The sequence below is a fragment of the Onychostoma macrolepis genome, chromosome 03 (genome assembly GCF_012432095.1).
Source record: "Onychostoma macrolepis isolate SWU-2019 chromosome 03, ASM1243209v1, whole genome shotgun sequence".
Lineage (NCBI taxonomy): Eukaryota > Metazoa > Chordata > Actinopteri > Cypriniformes > Cyprinidae > Onychostoma > Onychostoma macrolepis.
In genome coordinates, this window is record NC_081157.1 from 22,874,212 (window position 1) to 22,897,106 (window position 22,895).

The 22,895-nt window shown below is 34.1% G+C and overlaps 1 protein-coding gene across 1 annotated transcript in view; it reads right to left on the bottom strand.

The window, feature by feature from the left end:
• Nucleotides 1–356: 356 nt before the first annotated feature.
• ccnf (cyclin F) overlaps nucleotides 357–22,895 on the bottom strand; it is a 22,707-nt gene continuing 168 nt past the window's right edge. The window contains exons 1-17 of the mRNA XM_058771843.1: nucleotides 22,852–22,895; nucleotides 21,613–21,767; nucleotides 21,415–21,521; nucleotides 19,826–19,893; nucleotides 19,523–19,719; nucleotides 19,185–19,238; nucleotides 18,761–18,865; nucleotides 18,596–18,673; nucleotides 17,253–17,401; nucleotides 15,862–16,026; nucleotides 15,659–15,782; nucleotides 13,356–13,536; nucleotides 10,487–10,574; nucleotides 5,967–6,066; nucleotides 5,751–5,884; nucleotides 4,609–4,781; nucleotides 357–2,717 (exon numbers count right to left, since the gene is read on the bottom strand). The exon at nucleotides 22,852–22,895 is cut by the window's right edge and continues 168 nt beyond it. Of these exons, the coding sequence (XP_058627826.1) occupies nucleotides 2,311–2,717; nucleotides 4,609–4,781; nucleotides 5,751–5,884; nucleotides 5,967–6,066; nucleotides 10,487–10,574; nucleotides 13,356–13,536; nucleotides 15,659–15,782; nucleotides 15,862–16,026; nucleotides 17,253–17,401; nucleotides 18,596–18,673; nucleotides 18,761–18,865; nucleotides 19,185–19,238; nucleotides 19,523–19,719; nucleotides 19,826–19,893; nucleotides 21,415–21,521; nucleotides 21,613–21,767; nucleotides 22,852–22,864 (2,298 nt within the window). The 5' untranslated portion in view covers nucleotides 22,865–22,895 and the 3' untranslated portion in view covers nucleotides 357–2,310. The remainder of the gene's footprint in view (nucleotides 2,718–4,608; nucleotides 4,782–5,750; nucleotides 5,885–5,966; nucleotides 6,067–10,486; nucleotides 10,575–13,355; nucleotides 13,537–15,658; nucleotides 15,783–15,861; nucleotides 16,027–17,252; nucleotides 17,402–18,595; nucleotides 18,674–18,760; nucleotides 18,866–19,184; nucleotides 19,239–19,522; nucleotides 19,720–19,825; nucleotides 19,894–21,414; nucleotides 21,522–21,612; nucleotides 21,768–22,851) is intronic.

Genomic DNA, 22,895 nt, shown 5'->3' on the forward strand with positions numbered 1-22,895 from the left:
ATATATATATATATATGTGTGTGTGTGTGTGTGTGTGTCTTTACTAGTTCACATTTTAACCATGCAAATTTTGTATCACATTATTAATGCAAGTATTCAGGTGCAACAGACCCGAAAAACACCTTTGTTTGTTTAATGTGACCCACAACTCAGTAATTGTTGACTAACATCGTTAATCTTTTGATGAAACCACAGTTTAACAAGTGTTTGACCAGCAACATGTTCACGAGATCACCAAACCACAGTGATAAAGTGTGATCTTTAGCGATACTAAATCATAATGATTTAAAATATGCAGCGAAAGACATGAAATGGTTGCAAACCACAAGCTCCCATCAGTATGCAAGAGAAACAATGCGGGCTTGCAAATGTAACTACTGCATTGTTTTATTGTGGTTTTCAGAATATAACAAACGCGTCTGTTTTCATGTTCACATGGCCTTTCACAGCTTCATACATTTATATATTTACACTTATACACAAGAACTAATTATTTACAGTTGCAATCCTTAGTGATGTTCAACATACAGTACCAACAAGACCTGCACAAAAATAATAACTTAATGCTTTTAGTGTCATAACCTCAAACAGATGAACACGGTCGAACACTCACAAATATATATACGTACAGTTGATTGTTCAAGCATATATAAAGATAAAACATCGAGACTCATTACAAAGCATCATTTCGCTTTTCAGCATTGGGTCATAAAAAGTGCTCAGAATCTCGCGAGGTCATTACGAAAAAGCATGTCAAACGATCACATTCATCGGCTGTTGCATTGGATCTGTCGTAAAAGTATGAGAAATTCATACAGATTTACTGTACGTTTACAGGTTTCTATGGAAGCTCATTTCCAACAGGATAAAAAAATTAAATAAAATAAAAAAGGGCAATTGCAACTTTTTATCCCACCATTCTGACTATTCTTTTTTTCTCAGAATTGTGAGATGCAAGTACACAATTGCGACTTATAAAGCTGTGAGATATAAACTTGGAATTCTGACTTTTTTCCCCTCGTAATTGCAAATTTGTACCTCACAATTTGGACAATTGCAAGTTTATAGCAATTTTGACCTTTTTTTCCACGCAATTGTGAGGTTACATCATGCTACTCTGATCATGCTATTCCGACTTCTTTTCTTGGAAAAAAAAAAAGTCAGAATTGAGAGATAGAATTTATATTTCACAATTCAGATTTGATTACAATTGCGAGTTTACATCTCGTAATTCAGAATTTGCAATGGAGTTTACATTGTGCTATTCTAACTTCTTTTCTCAGAATTGAGAGAAATAAACTCGCAATTGAAGTTTTTTCCCCTTGCAATTGCAAATTTTTCTCACAATTCAGACTTTTTCTCACAATTGCGAGTTTTCATCATGTGGTTCTGATTTAGATTAGAAAACTTACAATTGTTCTTAATATAAACTCACAATTGTGAGTTATAAAGTACAACTCTGAGAAAAACAATTTAGCTAAATTCTGATTTTCTTAAAATTGCAAGTTTACATCTCAATGTTTAAATCATTCAATTCTGAGAAAAAGTCAGAACTGCGAGAACTCACAAATGTGTGAAAAAAGTCCAAATTGTGAGAAATAGTTGCATTTTTTTTCACTCAGTGTCGGAAACAAGCTTCCATAAGTTTCACAGGTCAAAACATCAGTGGTATCAAGCAGAAAAACAGTATGAATGTCGTTAATGTGAGAACTTTGGCAGAAGATTTGTTGCGAACGCAAAGCAATGCGCAAATATAAAAACACTGGAGTCGTTCAGTACAGTTCCAGATAAATAATCAAAATACGCGACGAGAAACATCCACGTAAACAAATCAGTTTTGTTCAGACAGCGCATTTGTTAGCATGAAACTTCATGGACTGAGTGGGTTTTCTCCATAGCTGCATGTATGTAACTTCGTAAAAAAACATATTTGATAAACTTTAAGTCCTTTTATGTAAACAGTCCGCTTTTTCAAATACGAAGATGTAACAACGTACACAAGACTTCAAAAACAGTGACAGTTCCAGTGATTTTAACACACTTGAGGCATTTATCCCGTTGCTTGTCAACAGCAACAGTCGGGCGAAGGCACTCGCACCATCGGGAGCTGAAGTCAAATGGATTATGGAAAGGAAAAAACATGACATTTGTTCTTCTAATCGTATTTAAAGCTCAGAAATGGACATTTCAGCCGCTTTATCTCACTCTCGCTGCTCTGAGATAAAGACCATCAGCACCCGTGAACCAAAGTGCTCCTGGCGGGCGGCCAGGAAGTGATGCGTTAAGGGATGACAGCTTCCTGTCAATTAATCAGAGGCTAAGAAAGGCCACGTTGGCTGAGTCCTCATCGTGCTCCGCCTCTCCTCCGCTGTGCGCCGCTGTGTTTTTCCTCTTCACCTGTCGGCGGGTCCTTTGCGCGGGCGGCAGGAGGAGACAGAAACCGGCAGGATTTTGGGGAGAGACCAGAGAGGAAGAGATGGACGGACTGGGAACACTTTGGATGGACGAGTAGCCCGAGCTGCGGCGGTCTGTGCAAAAGGTGCTCGAGGAAGAAGAGGAGGATAGGTGGCGTGTCCAGGGTCTGCCGCTCCCGCCCGTTGCCGCCTCCTCGGTGGGCTTTTCACAAAGGCTGTCGTCATCGCTGGAGAGTGCGCAACAATGCATCTTTCTGTCAGCGCACTCGACCACCGGCTCCATCTGCACCTCCATAGCCGATACTGTGGCAGAAAGAGATTCGGTTACTCATCAAACTGCCTTTTCAGACTTTAATGAGTGGGACTGAAGAGGTGCTTGGACTATTCAAATATCATGAAACTTAACAGAAATAGCCATGAAAATTACATTATTTATTTTTGCTCACATTGTACTATTTTCTCTTCGTACATAATACACAAAATAAAGCAAAAAATATAAATAAATGTACCGTATTGACCCGAATATAAGACGATGTTTTTTTCTTTAAAATACATCTGAAAAAACGCGGTCGTCTTATATTCGGGGTCTAGGCTTTGACATGTCAGTAATACACCCACAACAATAGGTGGCACCAAAAACGCATAAAACGAGTGTGCCATGAAATATGTAATATGTCGTGACTGTCATGTTAGCCTGATGGGAACAAACTTCCTCTGTAAGTGGTTTTAAAACATAAGACATTACCCAGATTTGAAGACTACAATAAGATTTCACTTCTACTGTTAATAAAATTTAAAATTGAGATGTTATAAATGCCTAAATGTTATATAATTCAGATGGGCTACCTGTTATTTCAATGGTATATCAAAAAGTGTATATTTTCAATGTCATTATTGGTACATTTTACCAGTATTTACCATATTTTCAAAACAAAAATAGGAAAAATATGCAATTTGAAAATAATTTAAGAAAAAATGTTTTACAGAGAGAGAGAGAAAAAAAAAAAAAACAAGATTTGGTTTTCAAAAAGCCTTTTTCCAAAAGGTACATCTTATATTCGGGACAATACGGTAATAAAAAAAAAAAAAAAACTAAGTCAGCTTCAACAAGATTCTGTAATATTTTACAAAACAGCATAAGTCACCAGTACAAGCTGTGTGCTTTATTTGAAATCTTCAAAGCTAAGCTTTGTGCGAGGAACAGACACAGATTTAACGATTTGATTATAATGATCACATTTTTAAACACCTTATTGAAGGTGAGTTTTAATAATTTAATTAAAATTATAAAAAAAAAATTTAAATATAAAATTAAATGATAATATTAATCAGTAATACATTGTGTAAACAATTTAACATAAAATAATCAATATGTTAATTTAATTGGGAAATAATTTTAATAATATTTTTCAATGAAGGAAATATTAACAATGTTATTATTAAATTAATTAAATAATTTAATTTAATCATTTTTAATTAAAAGGTAATTTGTTTAGCAGTTAATTTAACAATGAATGAAAGAATTATGAATTTTTTTTTCAACGAATAACTATTTTAATAAAAAGTATTATGTTTCTAATAAAGACATTATTTTAATAAATAATTTTGAATTACTTAAGTTTGTTACACTATTTTAAGTAGGGGAAAGTTTCACAGAGTAAAAGAAATATATAGGATTGGAATGACATGAGGGTAGTTTCTAGGTGTACTAGTCTTATTTACTGAATGAGCGCTGTGCTACGTCCAAACTGATTGCACTGTATTTTATGCATCATCGTTTTCTATTTCTATTTCTATTTTTAAATCATTTCAAAATTTTAATTCCTTGCTTTTATTGTTGTGATTATTTTTTGATTATTTTAAATCCTTTTATGTAAAGCACTTTGAATTACCATTGTGTATGAAATGAAATTTAATTTTCATTGAAATTATTTAAATAAACTTGCCTTGCATTAAAAATGATATAATGTATATAATGTATATTTTTAAATATATTCTATAAAAATAGAACTAAAACTGAAGTGGTTGCTCAGAATCCATGCAACATGAATCTCAAGTTGATGAACTCAAGATGTCGTGACACTAATGTGACTCATGCATCAATAACAATTGGTTTTGTCTTATTGTTTTTGTGGAAGATGATTCAGAATATGATGCAGATGATATATGAGCCATTTCCCCCCCCACCACTCACTTTCTCCGTCCTTCTCTCCCTCGCTCTCCTGGTCGCCCTCGTAGCCGGAGCAGGAAGTGTCCAGGCTCCAGTCCAGGATGTCTCCCAGTAGCATCTCCTCCTGAGTGGACAGCTCAGCTGTGGGCGTGGCCAGGAAGCTGCCCCGGTGCTCCTGCATGCTGTCCTCACGCCTCCTGATCAACAAAAACATTTAAAATGAAACAATGCATTCAAATCATCAATCTTTTCTCCACCCACATTTTACAAATCATCATCTTAAGGATGCAGAAAAAACATCAGTATTAGAAATGCATTGATATAAAAATATGTAAGCATTAATGCAGACAAATATATTTAAAGAAAAAAATAAATAAATAAAATAAAAAAAAGGCAAAATATTGGGTCAGTAAACTAAATTATGCTCACCAAGGTTGCATTTACTTTATTTTAAAAAAGCAATATTGTGAAATATTATTACTAATTAAAAATTATTAAGCAGCCTTGATAATTTACTTTAAATAAATAAATTATATAAACTAAAATTATTTTAAATGTTTTACAATTAATGCAATTATTATTTAATAATAATAATAAAAAAAAGATAAATTACTGATAACAAATAATCTAACTAATAATTAATACAAAAAAAAATAAATTGAACTAAGAATGAGGATTCTATTATATATCCCTAATATAAAACAAAAATAACATGTTAAAAAAAAAAAGAAACGAATGACAATAACCAATTAACTAACATTATATTAAACAATTATATTAATATAATATAATTAAATTATCAGGATTTGTCTGTTTATATATGACATACAATATTTTCCCTAATATTGTTCAGGGTCCTAGCACATAAAAAAAAAACTTCACAAAATACAATTGTGGCAAATTTCAACCATTAGATTTAAAGAATTTAGGATTTTCTTAAATTACAGCGCCCCCTACAATCTGAAATAAATAATATTTGACGTTTCCTCAAACGGTCTTGGTGTTCAAGTAGTAATATTGTGACTCCAAGATTGTGCTCACAAGATGAAGACCATTACTCACTATAGGCTACACATGAAAAATTTAAAAAGTCAGGGTTCAAACTCTATCATTATCCTGCATCTCTAGACAGGATTTAGGCATATGCACGTAACGTTAGTTCACACCTCTTGCTGTTGCTGGTGGGAGAGGACAGGAAAGTGTGCATCTCTGTTAGCTGACTGCTAGCGCTGGGCGCCTCCATCTGCGGCTCAACCTCTGGGACCTCCAGCACCTGACAGAGCTCCTTAAAGCCCATCACCTGACACAGAAACACACTTCACGTCACACACACTTCACCAGATGAACTACAGCGGACTCTGAGAGGAAACGAGCACACTCACCGCGTCTCTGCTAATCTGATGATACGCGTCGTCCTCAAACCTCTGCTTGACTCCGGTCAGAGACACGTGTCTGTAGTCTTTGGGCACATCCTGACCGAAACTGTGAGTGGAGAGAAAGAGTCACGTCAGTGAGACTGAGCATAAGACTTTGATTCGATTGAAAGCTTTCGATTTTTGCATTGACTGTGACATTGTAAAGATGCAGCCCACAGAAAATCATGCAACAAACATTTTGCTAGATTTTGGTCACGACTGAAGGGCAATTATCAGCCAGTGATGAGCTCAACAAAGCAAAAACACAAATACTCTCTGACTTGCAAAGTATTCTTAGAAGTTGAGGCAAACTTTCTACAGTGTGCAAGAGGCTTTAAAAGACACCATTAAACCAAAACATTTACTCCGTAAATAATAATAATAATAATAATAATAATATATAAACTAAAATTACGACAAATTATAATTAATAATATAAAACCACAAACTATAAATTTATACTAAAATTGTAATAATAATAATATAACTAAAACAAATAACAAATTCATAACTAAATTAATAATGATGAAAAAAGTAATGTAAACAAGATTTTATAATATTAAACTAATAACAACATTAAAATAAAAATATACTAACTAATAATAGATTACAAATATTCTAAATAATAAAATGTGTATGTATGTATGTATTAAGGCTGGGCAATATGGCGTAAAAAAAAAAAAAATGCCAGATTTTTTCACAAAAAAGCCGATTTACGATTTAAATAGATTTTTTCCCCCCATCTACTTAAAAATCAATCTGCAGATGACAAAGAAATTGTTCAAAACAAGTTTTAACTTTATTTTGTTTTGATTTTCCCTTCTGGGATTTGATCTGGATTTCCCCCTTGGGGTTAAAGTGCAATCAGAAACAAGATTTGCAGATTATGAGCAAAACTGACAAACATCTAATCTTGTAAAATGTGTGGTAAATACTGCTGCATCATAGTATAAACACAGACGTGCAATCGCCAATCTCGAAAGTGAAACTAAAAAGCGTATATATATATACATACTAGGGCTGGGCGATAAATCGATTTGATCGATTAACTCGAATGTGTAGTTTACGTCGATTTGTTTGAATGAAAAATCGGTGTTCTCTTTAACATCCGCCGACGCTCCGTAGTCCCGAATGGGCTCAGCCCTCCCCACGCGTTTGCCATATATATATATATATATATATATATGCATGCACATACGCTAAATATAAAAATTAAATAAATCAAATATTGAATAACTAAATTAATAATAAATAAAATTATATAACTAGTTATACATGGACAACAACATAAAAAATATTACTAACATTCTAATATTAAAACAAATAATAAATATTAGAATTCATAATAAATGAATATTCCAATATTAAAACACTAAATATTTTAAACTAATATATAAACTTAATAATAATAGTAATAATAAATATATAACTAATATAACACATGTAAACAATAATAAAAATAATTCAAAAATACAACTAGTAGTAATGATAAATACAACTAATTGATATAAAAACAGAACTATACTGATCACAAAAATTTGAATACAGAAACAATATTAGAAGTTGTATTAGAGTATTAGAATTATTGGATATAATATTTTTTATTAGTTACAGTTTAGAACCATTATAATTGACAATAATTATCATATAATGTTTATTAATATTAATGTTACATTAGCCTAGATATATCTGTAATTAATTTACATCTTAAAGGTCATATATAAACCATAAAAAACAAATCCTATCATATTATTATTACTACTATTAGTATTTTAAAATTTTTACTTTCACATTCACAATTTCCTAATTGTCAAATTATGCATATTTCAAGCATTTCATGTAACTTGGAATCATTTATTTTTATAAAACAGAAAAATAAAAGTTTAGGGTCAGGATGCGAGTCACAACTGAACCTGAAACAGAAGTGTTTCGTTAAGACTGTAGAGGGCAGATCAAAACTCGCTTGACTGCTCAGCATTCATCTCCACTGAGAGAGCAGACAGCTCAGTCTCACCCGCATCCTCAATAGGGATGCATCGATCCGATACTCAGGATACTCCGATACGGTAATTTTCTGTGGATCGGATATCGGTCAGATGACACCGATCCAAATCCGATATTGTGCGTATACTATTCCTTTCGTATTAGAATACTTTTGCGCAATGAAAGATTTTTAATAGTCTTTCTTTTTCTGTCCTATCTATCATATGTTGCTGCCTTCATTACTGTGCTATAGATTTAAAATAAATGTCTTTTAATTTTATAGTATATTTATATATAAATGCATTTGTTTGTTTTTTCATGAATGTATTTTACAACAACACAAAGAGCAACGTGTACCATTTTACCAGATTTAGTCCTACACTTATTCACTTTTATTTGTAAATAAAAATGTTTCACTAGGTTTTATAAAATTATTGTGCACCCATGATTTTTCTAGAGTATCTTTTGCTGCTGAATTATCCACTAACCTAGTTTATAATAGTATTTTTGTCATAGATCATGATTATATATTTTTTTCATTAAAATGAAGTTATCTATATGTAGTAGATTGTGTTTAACACACAAAAGAGTGACATCGATTTAAAACCTGCGCTGGTATCAGATTGGATCATTATCAGCAGAAAAAATTATATCGTTGCATCCCTAATCCTCAACCAAACTACATTAACCTGCTCCGCACGATTTAGGACCCCACTGAGCTCAAAGTCAGTGTGACATCGGCTCATTATCCCGCTTCTTCAACTCAAAGATCACTCAGAGAGAACTGCTGTAACTCGTCTCAGCCTGTGAGATCTGAAGACAATGGCAGAGCTATATATAAAAGTCAGCGCCAGAAACATAACGTCGAGAAAACGCTAAAGACCCACAAGAAAAGACAACAGCGCCACTACAATTTTTTTCCACCGTTTTCCACATTTTAAGGCATCGAGGTCTAAAACAACCTGTAGGCAAGAAAATTACGCCTTGTTTTGGCAAAAGCCATTGTCCTTGAATGTATGCTTAGTGTAGAAAACAATCCCAGCATGCACTGCAAGCTCAATGAAAACACTGATTGAAGACGGCAGGAGGAAACAGGAAATGTCACAAGAAATATATTTGATTAGGAACTGAAATGTACGGAGAGAAAACAGTTTTTGTTCAAATGCACTTGCAGCCAGTATGTGTACACAGAGTTTTTCTTTTGCTGATTACAGAATAACATTTTTATCTTAGCAATAATGCTAACAAAAAATTGATTCACCTAACTATCACGATTCTTTTTAAAACGATTTAAAAATCTATTGGTTTACCTCAGAATCAATTTATATTTAATTATTTTACTTTTAGATATACTGATATAAAACAACACAAAACAATAATATATCAATTATAATCAGTGTTATTTTAAAATAATTGATTTTAATATTTTGAATGATATTTTCTGTTAATACATGTAAACAACAATTTTATTAGAAATAAATTATAATAAATGATAAATATTCTAACTAATATTTGATACAAAAACATATACAAATTGTGATTACCGATATTATAATAACAAATTAGTTTAGATTCGATTACTTGTAATTATTATGTTTGTTTATTATAATTGTTTTCAAATTATTAGTTAAATTTGTTATTAGTTATAATTTATCATCGTATTCTTGTTTATTAATGTTGTTGTATCAGATCTGAAATATCATATTAATACATTTTCATACATTAATACTTCTGTTTTCACTTTAATTTTAGTTAAATGTTTAGTAATGTTTTGCTTGTCATTTTCATTACTTTGTGCTTTTTAAAAATGTGTTTATATAGTATTTATTAGTATTAGTTACTTTAGTATTTCAACTTAACCTAAACAAATTAGACAAGCTGACCTATAGATTTTATTTTAGTTAGCATTTTAGTAGCAATTTTTTTATGGTTTTAGGTTTAGTTTAACAGCAAATATTATAACTAATAATGTAAAATAAATAACTAAAAATAATGACGATAGCAAACATTATAATAATATAAAAATTAATAATAATAATAACAGTCCATCACAGCGTTTCAAATCAGCCACATATATGGTTCCACTTCAGCGAAGATGCTACCTTAGCAGGGAGCTGTCTATATAGAAAGCAAGGCTGCTTACTAGGGTTGAAAAAGGCCAATTTGTACATCTTCCCGAGACGCTGCGGGACAGAAGTTTAATCTCCCTACAGCAACAAGAGCATGACTTCTCAAACCCAGAGGAGTACTAAAGCAGCCGCTGATTGTGCACCTCAAAGGGCAGAAGCGACAAGCACAGATAACTCGTTAACACCTCGTTAACATAACGACCACCTGATTGCACATCACTGCATCCATGGAAACACTGAGGAGGAAACAGACCAGACGCGATAAACGACAACAGAGTGAAGCTGTGAAAAGGCTGCTTCTCTCAGGCTCAGAATAACCATAAATGTCCTCTGCATGAATAAATTAGACGGATCGTGATTGACACGGACACTCACCACTTGACGTAGAGCAGTAAAGCACAGGAGACCAGGTCGTGCTTGGAGAAGCCGGTGTTTTCCTCCAGCTGGACAGGCCACACGGGAACTGTTGAGAAACGCACATTAGAAAACCTCGAATAAGGCTCGTGGAATGATTCATAGGAATGTAACGATGAATAATCGATTCAAATGTGTGACGATTCAAATCGGTTGAGATGCCAAACAAATCACGATACGAGTAGGAGTTTATATGAATGCATCTCTGAGGGAACTGACTGTCTTTAGAAAAGTTTACGTGCTATTTTCTTTTCATCTTGGCTCTGAATGATGCATATTAAAATAATGTTCATAAACTTGTTTACAGCGGTAACCCAGGAAACACTGCATCATTGCTGTTCATAAGGGCCACCTGCTGGCAGAGAGTGAATCAGAGTCTCATTCAGGTTTCGTTCAGATATGTTTTATGTAGTATAGTTTCACAAAACTAAAGTCAGACCATTCTAGTTTTGCTTCAGATTTAGAAATTATACAGTCTAATTTAGATTAGAAACTGCTCGTGCTGCATATATGCTGCCTCTTTGTTTGTATCATGATTAAAATGCAGTGGTTACCTCTAATTTTAAATAGAAAGAGCAGACAAAGCCTTAGGCTATATTCACACTTGGCGTCTTTTTTGAAGCTGCCAGCATCTGTTTTAACATTATAATCCTATGAAGTAAACAGTGTTTTCAAAAATGTCCTGAGTGCTTTTTAAAACACCACCGCCGGTGTCTTTTTCTGTAGCTTAGAGCGTCTTTTCAAATTGAAGCGCCTTTTTGACAGCTGACCAATGACAAGCAAGTATTGAGTCGTTTCCATAAAAACAACAAGAAAAATAGAGAAGATAGCTGGTGGACAGATCGTACTAGTTTCAGAGCACAAGGAGTTGTATGATATGAGTACGAAACTCTATCTAGTCTAAAATATGATGCAAACCGTGCATCATCCAACCGGAGCTCCTGGACTAAACTGTTGTCAGCACCAAACTGTTTCTTTCCCGTGTAAATGTTGCGCACCCACAAACGTCGTTGTGAACCGACATTACCCTCCCCGTTAACTTCAAAAGCCAACTTTTTACTCTCTCTCGACATTTCTGCAGCACACAGTGCTAGGCTACCGTTGCAGCTGTTGTTATAGTAACAAAAGGTGCCTTCAGCTGCTATTTGTAACCAAAATGCTGCCAGCTTTTAATTTACTAAAAAAAGTGCTCGTCAACTTTTTCTTGTCAAAAAAGACGCCAAGTGTGAACATGCCCTTTGTTTGTTTATATGAAGAGATTTCTTTTATTTGTGCATCTTAGTTTTTTGATTTGAGGTTTGTTTTAAAGTGCCCCTATTATTATGGGTCACACTTCAGTCAGAGTTGTGCAACACTCAATTGCCGTTTATGGATCCCATAGGAATGAATGGGAAGTGCCGTAAGCTGAATCCCACTTGTCGCAAAAAGTCAGTGACTCCTCTTAAAAAACTGTGTGTTTTTTTTCGGTGTAAACTCTAAAAATAGTTAAATCCAAAAGTATTGTTTAACGTAAAACATGTTGAAGATTAGCAGACAGGCTGTCGATTCATTAAATAAGCCTTTTCCTCTAAAAAGCTTTTTATTCAGCGTAGTGAAGCCTCTCCTCCATTAACATTCATTAAAAAAAAACGTGGTCTCCTTTCCCACGTACTGCCAGACCGGAAGCGTTAGCATTAGCCGTTACGCATTTTCGGCTAATGGTTGCAGGCTTGCCTTCTAGTAGCTTTGGTTCCGGTGTGGTGACAAATCGAGTCCCCCCTCAAAATCTCCATTAGGACCCCATGCAATCCCATTGGTTCAAATTACTTTTAATAGGTACTCTCTTTAGTGCCTGATTACAATTCCTACAAAAATCATGTTATGATAAATGCTGTTTAAACTAGGTTATATGATAATTAATGTCTGTATTCGTTAGCTTATGTACTAGCATAGCATACAGATCCTTGAATTCTGATTGGTTGAGCCGCATTTGAAGCTGTTGTAAATTACTCCACAAACACACACCTTTGTTTATGCCTGTGTTGCTCGGAAACCACTTTGTTGCTACCACAACCGTTTCAGAGGAACTACATTGTTTGGTGGAAGAATAATGTTTTTATTAATATCATTAAATTTTATTTGCTTTGCTTTATTTTGTGAAGCCTTGCTACGTATATGGAATAACCATTTTATAAAAGCAATAAGCCCGTGAAGCCGTGGTTTACAGTGAATTTATAACAGCTAAGCCTCTTATCTGTTATAAATTCAATGTAAACCACGGCTTCTTGGGGCTTATTGCTTTATTTTACGCTTCAAAAGCGGCACCTAGTGGCAAAGAATGAATTTGCATTTTCATTCAAACCAAAGCAAAAAGACCAACAAGTGGGCGGGCAATATGCTAATGTTTCATGTTGACTTTAACATGAAACGGCTTGGGATTCGTTTTAAAAACGACTCGTTTCAATGATTCAGAGTCAACTCTTTCTTTTGAGAGATAATAACTTTATACACGGTGCACTTTCAGATTTAAAACTTTGCGGGATGTTTTCTTTCACTTAGAGCTGTGTTACACACTGCATGAAAGGTAATTTTCAAAAATCCATAATAGGGGCACTTTAAAATTTCTATATAGTTTTGTTATATTTCAATTTCACAAAGAAACGTGCAGCAATAGCCTAGTAAAATGACACCTTCTCATTTACTGTATAATTTGTCTTCAAACTCATTTTGTTTAACTAAATCGTGAGAAAGCCGAATCGTGAAATCAAAATCGTGAATCGAATCATATCGGGAGTTGAGTGAATCGTTACATCCCTAATGCTTCATGTGTTCAGTGTGACGGCAGCGGTACCGTAGTTGTGCAGCGCTCGGGTGAGCAGCAGGATGGCGCTGGCGAGTCGGGCCGGTCCCGGGACGGTGAGGGGCGAGCAGAGCAGAGAGAGTTCACAGATGTAGCTGAAGAGGTGAGAGCTGCGCCGCTCCACAGGCAGCAGAGACTGCAGCACCTTCCCATAATCCAGCACTGTGGGGGTCTGAAACACAACATTAACATGTTCATTGGTTAGTCAATACAAAAGCACCATTAAATAGGTAATATAAAGGAAATGAAAAGAAAGCCTGGCTTTGAACATCTGTGAGATAATCTTTTATTAGAGACAGACTGATAATCTGTCTTCCATGTAATTAGTTCTTAAATATCAGTTTTACAGATAAAATGGCACCATTTGGTACTTCTTTGTCATTGCGCTGCTGTGCTTTAAACAGGAAGTCATATTGACTTTTTATTAGGGCTGCACTATTAATCGCATGTGATTGTTATGCGCATCTCATCAGTTAAACCTGTTCTGTGGTTAGCAGTAAACCGCCATCACCTGCTTTCAGATGGAGCTGCATTTAAAGGAGTGGTTGACTGTTTTTTTTGTAGGCTTGATTGTGTTTATGGGGTGCAGTCTAACTTGTTAATGCTTCTTAAAAAAAAACAACGCATTATTTTTCATATAATTTAACTTTATTCTACACCGCTCCATCCCTTCTCTGATAAACGCCCCGATTATTTCCTGGTTTTAAGCCCCTCCCTCGGAAACACACGATGGGCTCTGATTGGGTAGCTGGCCCGGTGTGTTGTGATTGGCTAAACCGCCAGTGTGCGTCTAATCGTCCCACCCCTCACCTCAGCGACATGTGCTCCGGAAGAGGATCGTGCAGAACCTGTGCAAGCACGGCTTTTAATGGTAGGCCTAAATTTTTTGTTTGTTGTTGTCTCATACTTTTAGATATGCTGTTATTTGTAAATGCTACTATGTAAGCTTTTAATATACAGTTTTATTGTTATTAAAGCTTTAATACAGTACAGCAAATGCACATGCATCCATGTATAACGTTTCTCATAGCTATGTAAAAATAAGTGTATAAATGGAACAGTTCATTGTTGGAGCTGAGCTGATGAATTGAATGAGAGAGAGAGAGAGAAAAATGCAGAGCAGGGCGATGCGAGGAACAGTATTAAGAACTGCTGCTTTAGAACATTGATTTTGAAACTTGTGAATCCATTAGAATCTTTAGAAAACAGAATCGCGATTCATATATGAATAGATTTTTACATGCACCCCTAGTTTTCTCTTCCTCTTCTCTAAAGCAGCACAGCATGGCCTCGCCCCCCTTCATTACATGTTCCCAAGGGCAGGGTTTATCTGGGTTCGTGACGTAACGGACCCGGGAAGTAACTCATTGTAGTCCCTACGAGCCGTTTTTATAGGCATTAAACTGCCAGAATTTTAAAAGACGATATCTCCGTTTGCATTGAACTTTCAGCTTCGTAAATTTGCAGATATTGTTTATGCTTAAACAGCAACATTACACACTAACTAATGTTAAAAAGGTGAAATAGCAATCAACCACCCCTTTAATACACAGAGCCGTAGATCGCTGACAAGCTACGCAATATCGCGTTCATAATCGAAGGTGATTCATCTGTGATTTTGAACGCGATATTGCGTAGCTTGTCAGTGAACTACGGCTCTGTGTATTAAATGCCGCTCCATCTGAAAGCACGTGATAGCGATTTACTGCTAATCATAGAACCGGCTTAAATGACGGGATACGCATGACAATCACATGCAATTTATCGTGCAGCCCTACTTTTTATTATTATTAAATGCAAAATTAGTCTTAAAACATTGGTTCTGCATATCAGTTATTGGAAATGTAAATGTAACTATCAGATATAAAAAAAAAATCTTAATTGACAAGTGTTTCCAAGTTCTTTTTGTTTTATGTTAGAATGCAGGCTGGCACTCTAAATAAAAGTCTAAAAATAGAGTAAAATAATCTGTTTTTAATTAGAATTTTTAATTTGTAGCAAGCCAACAATACATTGTATGGGTCAAAATTATCGATTTTTCTTTTATGCCAAAAATTATTAGGATATTAAGTAAAGATCATGTTCCATGAAGATATTTTGTACATTTCCTACTGTAAATATATCAAACTTTTGATTAGTAATATGCATTGCTAAGAACTTGGACAACTTTACAAGGTGATTAAACGATTTGAATGCACGACGTGTAAAAATAGTTAAAATGCCTCGTAAGTACGCAGTTCTCTCAGTTTTGGCACTGAACTCTGAACTTCAGACACAAGGTTATGTTAACTGACCCGTATCTTCCCGTCCAGTACAGAGATGACCTCCCCCATCATGCGCACCAGGTCCTCGTACTGATAGGTGTTGTCTGTGAGCCACACGGCCTCGCGGATGGTCAGGATCTCTTTGCTGATGTATCTGAGGGGTCAGACGAGTCAGAAAGAGTTCAGTTGAGCACAGCTTTCACAGGGCGTCTGTGTGGTGTGTGGCTGCTCACCGTGTGCTGATCACCATGCAGGCGATGCCCAGCAGCTGCAGCTGGGCCTTGGGCACTGAGCGCAGGCTCAGATAGCGGTCCACACAGCCGATGGTCACGTGCAGCACCTGGCTGGAGAAGTCTTTCATGGTGGTCACCTCCACCAGCCAGTCCACTAGAATATACCTGCCAAAATACAGGAGTGATGAGGGGGAAACATGGATATATATATAAAAAAGCAAGGATGTGTTCAATAAATCTGATTTAATTAACAAATTTAGAGAATTAAATCCACTATGGCCAATCTGACCTTCATTTTATCAACAAAAATGCCAAATATTGCTTGAAGTACTGACATTCATGGGCCAGACAGGAAATTTGTTTAGCCACCACTAGGTCTTAGAAATACGTATTTGAATATTCACAATATATTTACAAGGGTTTTGCTGCCAATAATTTTTTTTTTTTTTTTTTTTAAATCATGCAACACTCAAATGTTATTTCAGTATTATTTATACACACCATCTCTAATATTTATTAATAATTTAAATTATCTTTTCAGTGTTTTTTAGTAATTTTGCTGCAAGTTCTAGAAATTTCATTACTTTTTTAATATTTCTATTTAGCTTTAGGTTTTAGTCACTTTGTTAAATGCTTTATAAAATATTTCTATATAGCTTTGTTTTTGTAAATTTGTTGTTTAGTAGTTTTAAATTTTTATTAGGGTTTTTTTTATATTTCTATATAGCTTTTAGCATTTTTAATAGTATTTCAATATTTCTATAGAAATGTAATGTGCTGGCCTGTCTTATTTTTAGTTACATTTCTATAGCATTAAGTTTTAGTAATTTTGTTATAAACTTTTCTTTAATTTTATGTTTTACATTTCTATGTAGTTTAATTATGTTATTTGTTTTGGTCATTTATATTTAAATATTTCAGTAGCTTTAAGTTTTAGACATTTTGTTATGTGATTTTGTCATTTTTATTGTCTTTACAAAATATTTCTAAATAGCTTTGTTTTAGTAATTTTGTTGTTCAGAACTTTCATTTTTGAATATTTCTATATTGCTATTGTTGTTTTTTAGTAATTTAGCAACTTATTTTGGTTAGCTGCTAAAGCAACATTTCTAATCTTTCTATTTAATCTTTATTTTTATACATTTTATTTAAAATTTAACTTCCAAATATTACTTATAATAATAATAATAATAACACTAAATAACAATAATAATAATATACATTTTTAAATCTTTTAAATTTGAAATCTTTTAAAACCAAAACAATTTAAAAAAAATCTGTGACACTAACTTTTCAGTCCTAGAAATCACAAAATGCTCTTATAGTTCCAGGTTTTCCATGTCTATTAACTGCAGGATTATTTTTAATCATCGGAAGCGTTGATGTTGTACCTCTTAGTGGTGATGTCCTGTCCCTGCAGGTTTTGTGGGTATTTCAGGGGTGAAGGTCCGGAGTGGAAGAACTGGGCCACAAGTTCAGCGCAGGCCCGCGGCTCCAGACCCAGAGGGTTTGCGGCGCCACATGACTTCGCAAATGCCAGCTGGGAGACCAGAACAGGCAAATCAGACCAACATGAAACCCAGAATGTGTGTATGTGTGTTCAATATGGCGTCACAAATGTACAGACTATGGCATTAAAAAGATCACTCTTCATTTGAAGCCCCCATACAAGCTTATTTACACACGTAAGAGTGGCATTCAATCTGGCACAGCTGCTGATTATTATTAAATAAATGTCAACAATGGCAGAGAAAAGCTCCACATGAGATGACGGGAATTATGACGCAGCTTTCCCAGGCCGTGCACTTCCATTATGAGCGTGCTCAGAGCACAGGCATCGTGAGAATGGAGATATAATGGAGACGGATGATTGGTAATGACTTCACCAAACACACTCCCACCACAGACGTCACGTTCAGACAGCAAAGGTCAAAATATGAAAATAAATTGAACGCTGAGCCGTCAAACAAAAGACAAGATGTTTGTTTACAATTCAGCATCATGCCATCTACCATGGCTTTATTCATGCTAATAAAAACAAACTATATATATATATATATATATATATATATATATATATATATATATATATATATATATATATATATATATAAACAACAAATCTGATAAAAGTGATAAAAAATATTTTCTTTTGTTTATGATAATGAAATGCTGAACAAAGTCTAAAACTAAATCTGGTCCTCACAATATAAATATATTTATATAATAATGTATATAATTATGTAAAGAAAATGTTTTCCTTTAAATATCTTTATACATTTAAAAAAAAAAAAAAGCAAGCAATTATTTTCATTCTCAATAATAATAATAATGACATAAAATGCAAAAGAAAAGAAAAAAGACAAAGAAAAGAAAAGGCAAACTAAATTTGGTCCTCAAAAGGACAAAATAAATATTTTAGTATATATTTACATAATATATACAATATTATTTTATATATTAAAAATAAATATTTCTTTTAAATAAATTAAATAAATATTCTTCAAAGAAAAAAAAAAAAAAAAATTCTGGTCTCCAAAAGAGAAATAATATTATATACATTACTATGTAAATATATATTTATGTTATATATTTAAAATAAATATTTCTGCAAAAAAATTAAATGAATAAATAACTTTATCACGCACATTAAGATTAAAAATATGTATCAAAAAACCACATGAGGTCAATTTTGAATGCAATATTCCATGCACATAACATTTTCTGCAGTCACCTGAGCTTCCCAACATCCTTTGGCAGCGTAGTCCCGGAGCGTGCGCATACACTGCAGATGCCTGCCAGGGTCAGCCGTCTGCAGACAGATTATCAAACCAGCCATCAGCATCAATAGCAGAGAAACAGGACTAATAATGATCAGCGAGTCCAGAGGAAGTCTTACCGACGTCCCGCGGTTCATTTCCCACAGCAGATACGAGCTCTGCACGCTCCCGCAACGCGCCGACTCCTTCAGCATCGCCGTAGCCTCGTCACGCTTCTCCTCATCCTGATAAACATAGAGTCACGAACCGTGTTTAACACCTGCTGCTCATTTGATATGGATTCAGTCTGAGGGGTTTTGATGAGAGAAGTTTAGGACCTTCTGACTATGAGAAGTACAAATGATAAAACCCTTTCACAGAAGACATAAAATGAGCAACCCAAACCCAACATGACCAGGTGTCTATAAGCATCTCGACTTTGAGAAGAAGCAATTCAGTGATGCTGCAAATGAGATTCCATCTTTGAAGTCTATTAGAATCTTTTTACACAATCATTCTCTTAACAGAATTGCATTTTAAATTGAGGTTTAAATCGACACTCACGTCAAACAGCTGAAGGACTCTAGCCAGACAATACAGTAACGTCCCTCTCCGGCCCTGGAAAGACAAGACAGAAGAAAGAGATATAAATTACACCTATAATATAATAAGAAAGAAAATTACCCAACATTGACATATATATTATATAAAATATTCTGCTTATAGTTCTCAATCTGAATTTTGTCTGATTAAATATCCCTTTTAAAATGTGAATAGCCATTTCATATTGAATTCAAGTAAGTTTAATGCTTACATTAATATCTTAATAAAAGAAAACAGAAACATTGGTCCTGGAGGAGGTGTAGTGGCTATGAATGCTAGGATACTCAGGCATGGCTCACCAGGTTGGTCTCGCACTCAGCTTCGAGTCGGTCGTACACCACAGCCTTACAGCAGCCGCCAGACATGGACCACGGCGGCCGGATGAAGAGCCAGATGAACGGGTCGGAGAGCGGGGACCTGAGGCTCTCGGCCAGACTGAAGAACCGCGATGCCATGCGGCCGCACAGATCGGCACGTCCCTCCTCACTGAGCGAAGCTGCAGAACATTTACACGTCACTACAGCTTTGATCAGCCAGTCAGACAATTAAATCAATCAATCCATAAAGACACAGGAACACTGGGAATGAGAGCAGAAACTTACGTCCTTCATTGTACAAATACGCAATCCCTAGTTTCACAGCAGCTTCGAAGTTCCCTTTCTCTGCAGCTCTAGATATTGTAGAGGACAATTAATGAGAAAATGACATTAAAAATAAAGTCAAAAACAAAAAACTTGTACTAATCTGTCTTGAAAGTGAGAAGTTTTAAAATATGGATATCAAACAGGCACTAGCAAGCACAATTTAGGCAAAACTAAGGAAATAATAATAATAATATATATTTTTCAATATTATCAAATAATAATATTAAAATAAGAAATACTATAATTATAAGCAAATCACATTATATATATATATATATATATATATATATATATATATATATATATATATATAAAATTATTATTATAATTGTTTTTATATTTTCTCAATGTTGGGATAATTTTCTTTCTACAAAATTAAAAGAAAAAGTGTAATTATATCTCTTTCTTCTGTCTTGTCTTTCCAGGGCCGGAGAGGGACGTTACTGTATTGTCTGGCTAGAGTCCTTCAGCTGTTTGACGTGAGTGTCGATTTAAAACTCGATTTAAAATGCAATTCCGTTAAGAGAATGATTGTGTAAAAAGATTCTAATAGACTTCAAAGATGGAATCTCATTTGTAGCATCACTATATATGAAGAGTTCATTTGCAAAAACAGATAAATCCGTTTTTAACAGTTTTCAAAAATCATGTTCTTTCATTGTGCATTCCAATTAATCTCAATCCAACTGCAGTTAGGTTATTTTGATTAGGTTAAGAAATAACAAAAAAATATAGCTAACTAACACAATAAAAACATGATAACATAGTAAAAAACATGATTTTTGAAAAATTACAAAAACTGAGTTATCCGTTTTTGCAAATAAACTCTTCTCATATATATATATATATATATATATATATATATATATATATATATATATATATATATATATAAAAAATCATCTTTATTTTTAAGTTTATTTTAAAATTTATTTTAAATCATTCTATTCTGTACTTTTATTTCTTGTGCATCTGTTGTGATTATTTTAATTCCTTTTTAATGTAAAGCACTTTACATTAATTACCGTTGTGCTATATAAATAAACTTGCCTTGCCTAATCATTTTACTTCACAGCTATAAAATAACACTAATCTCTCTCTATATATATATATATATATATATATATATATATATGTGTGTGTGTGTGTATGCATGTCTTAATTATTCATTTTAAAATGTTAAACCACCAAACCTTTATTTTGAAATAAACTCATTTTTGAAACACGCAGCACATATTTATTTAATTAAATCACAGTCTTTGTGATTCAATCACTCAACGTGACTTTGGTTTAATTTTGATTAATCATGCAGCCCTAGTTTCCAGAATAATTGAAAACCTGGAAATATCATTTAATTTGAGAAAGAAAAGAAAAAAGTGTTTCTACAGTGAATCTATCTACACAAGGTCCTTTCGATGCACTTGTTTTAAATAAATTTCACAAACTGGTCCACAAATTAATGTGAATGAATTTTAAGGTCCTCATCTGTAGTCACAAACAACTGAAAACAGGGTGGAAACTGGTGAAAATGTTAGTATATATCATACCTCTCAAACAACCAAACGGTATCAGGGGCCGGCCAGCGGTCTTTGAAACTCACTCGTGCCCAGACGCTTGAGTTACTATCAATAATGTCTCGAAGATGAGAATGAACCTGCGGAATCAAATGACATTTACCATTAGAAAACCACTTTTTGGTAATGGCGGCTTTATAAGGTTAGACGCTTGCATCCGGCTGGACTAACAGCTCTGACGGCGAGGAGATCCTCAGCGGAAAGGCATTGGAGAACACACAGGAGCAGCTCTTCAGGAAGAGACAGCAGCGTGACGGCAGATGCACGCTTTCGCACCCGCTTCCGGACAGGCAGAGAGAAACATTTGGCACATCGACAGTGGAGCACTGGAGATGAGGAAGAAGAAATTCACAATTAACACAAACACAATGCATCCAAAATGCAATAAAGAAACTGAAAATGCAATTACAAATCAGCTTGTGGCCAAAGATCTTCATGAACTGTAATTTTGCAAATGTTTCTTTCATCACTATTTTATTGGCCTAGCCATTTTGAGATGATCGATATTAATAACTAATGTCTCATCAACAGAATTATTCATATTCATCAGCATTAAACTGCATTTTATGACATGTCTTCTATATACTGGTCACTCTGCCCACTAGATATTGAAGTTGGCCATTAAATATAAATAAAGACGAAAGTTAATTGCTTGAGCAATGCAAAAAGTACTTTAGTGGTACTATGGTATAGGCCTAAAGATGACAAAATATTTTTCACTATACCATTGCACTTAGATACACACTATGGTGCCAATATATCACTATAATCATAAGCAATGATATTTATGTTATACCAATGTACTTCAAAGAATATCATGGTATTACTATGGTACAAGACCAGTAAAACAAGGTATTACCATGGTACTGGGATGGTGGTATACTGGAAAGCTGCATTGCGAAATATAGGTCACCAAGAGAGATTATTTACATCGTTTTTGAGTCTAAATTGTTTAAAATGCTTTAAAGCTTATTAATATTACTAGAAAACACACATTTTATATAATAACGATTAGTTTTGTTGCTTTGCAATGGCAGTTTTGACATGCTCGCAACCAGTAGCCAGTTTTCCCTCCTTATTGATAAACCAGTCGTGGGACAGAGCATAACTGAGCTCAATTTAGGAGATATTACATTAATATTTACTAAAACAACTTCATCAACATTGTTATGATTAATAGAATATTTATACTTCGGCAAATAAAGTTTATTCCAATAACGTTACTGGTTACCGGGTTAGTAACAGATCTAACGTTAAGTCTACATTTTTAGATATTTAATAAACTTCAGCCCTGATTATGATGAAATAGAAACTGGAATGTTTATAACTGTCGACGAAATATGTAATTATACACTTTTTAGGGTTAAAAAAACTGAAAATCAATCACTTGTAACTAAAGTAGTTACTTACCGCCCGCTTTCATTTCAAGGAGGGATCTGAGAAGTCAGCTTACA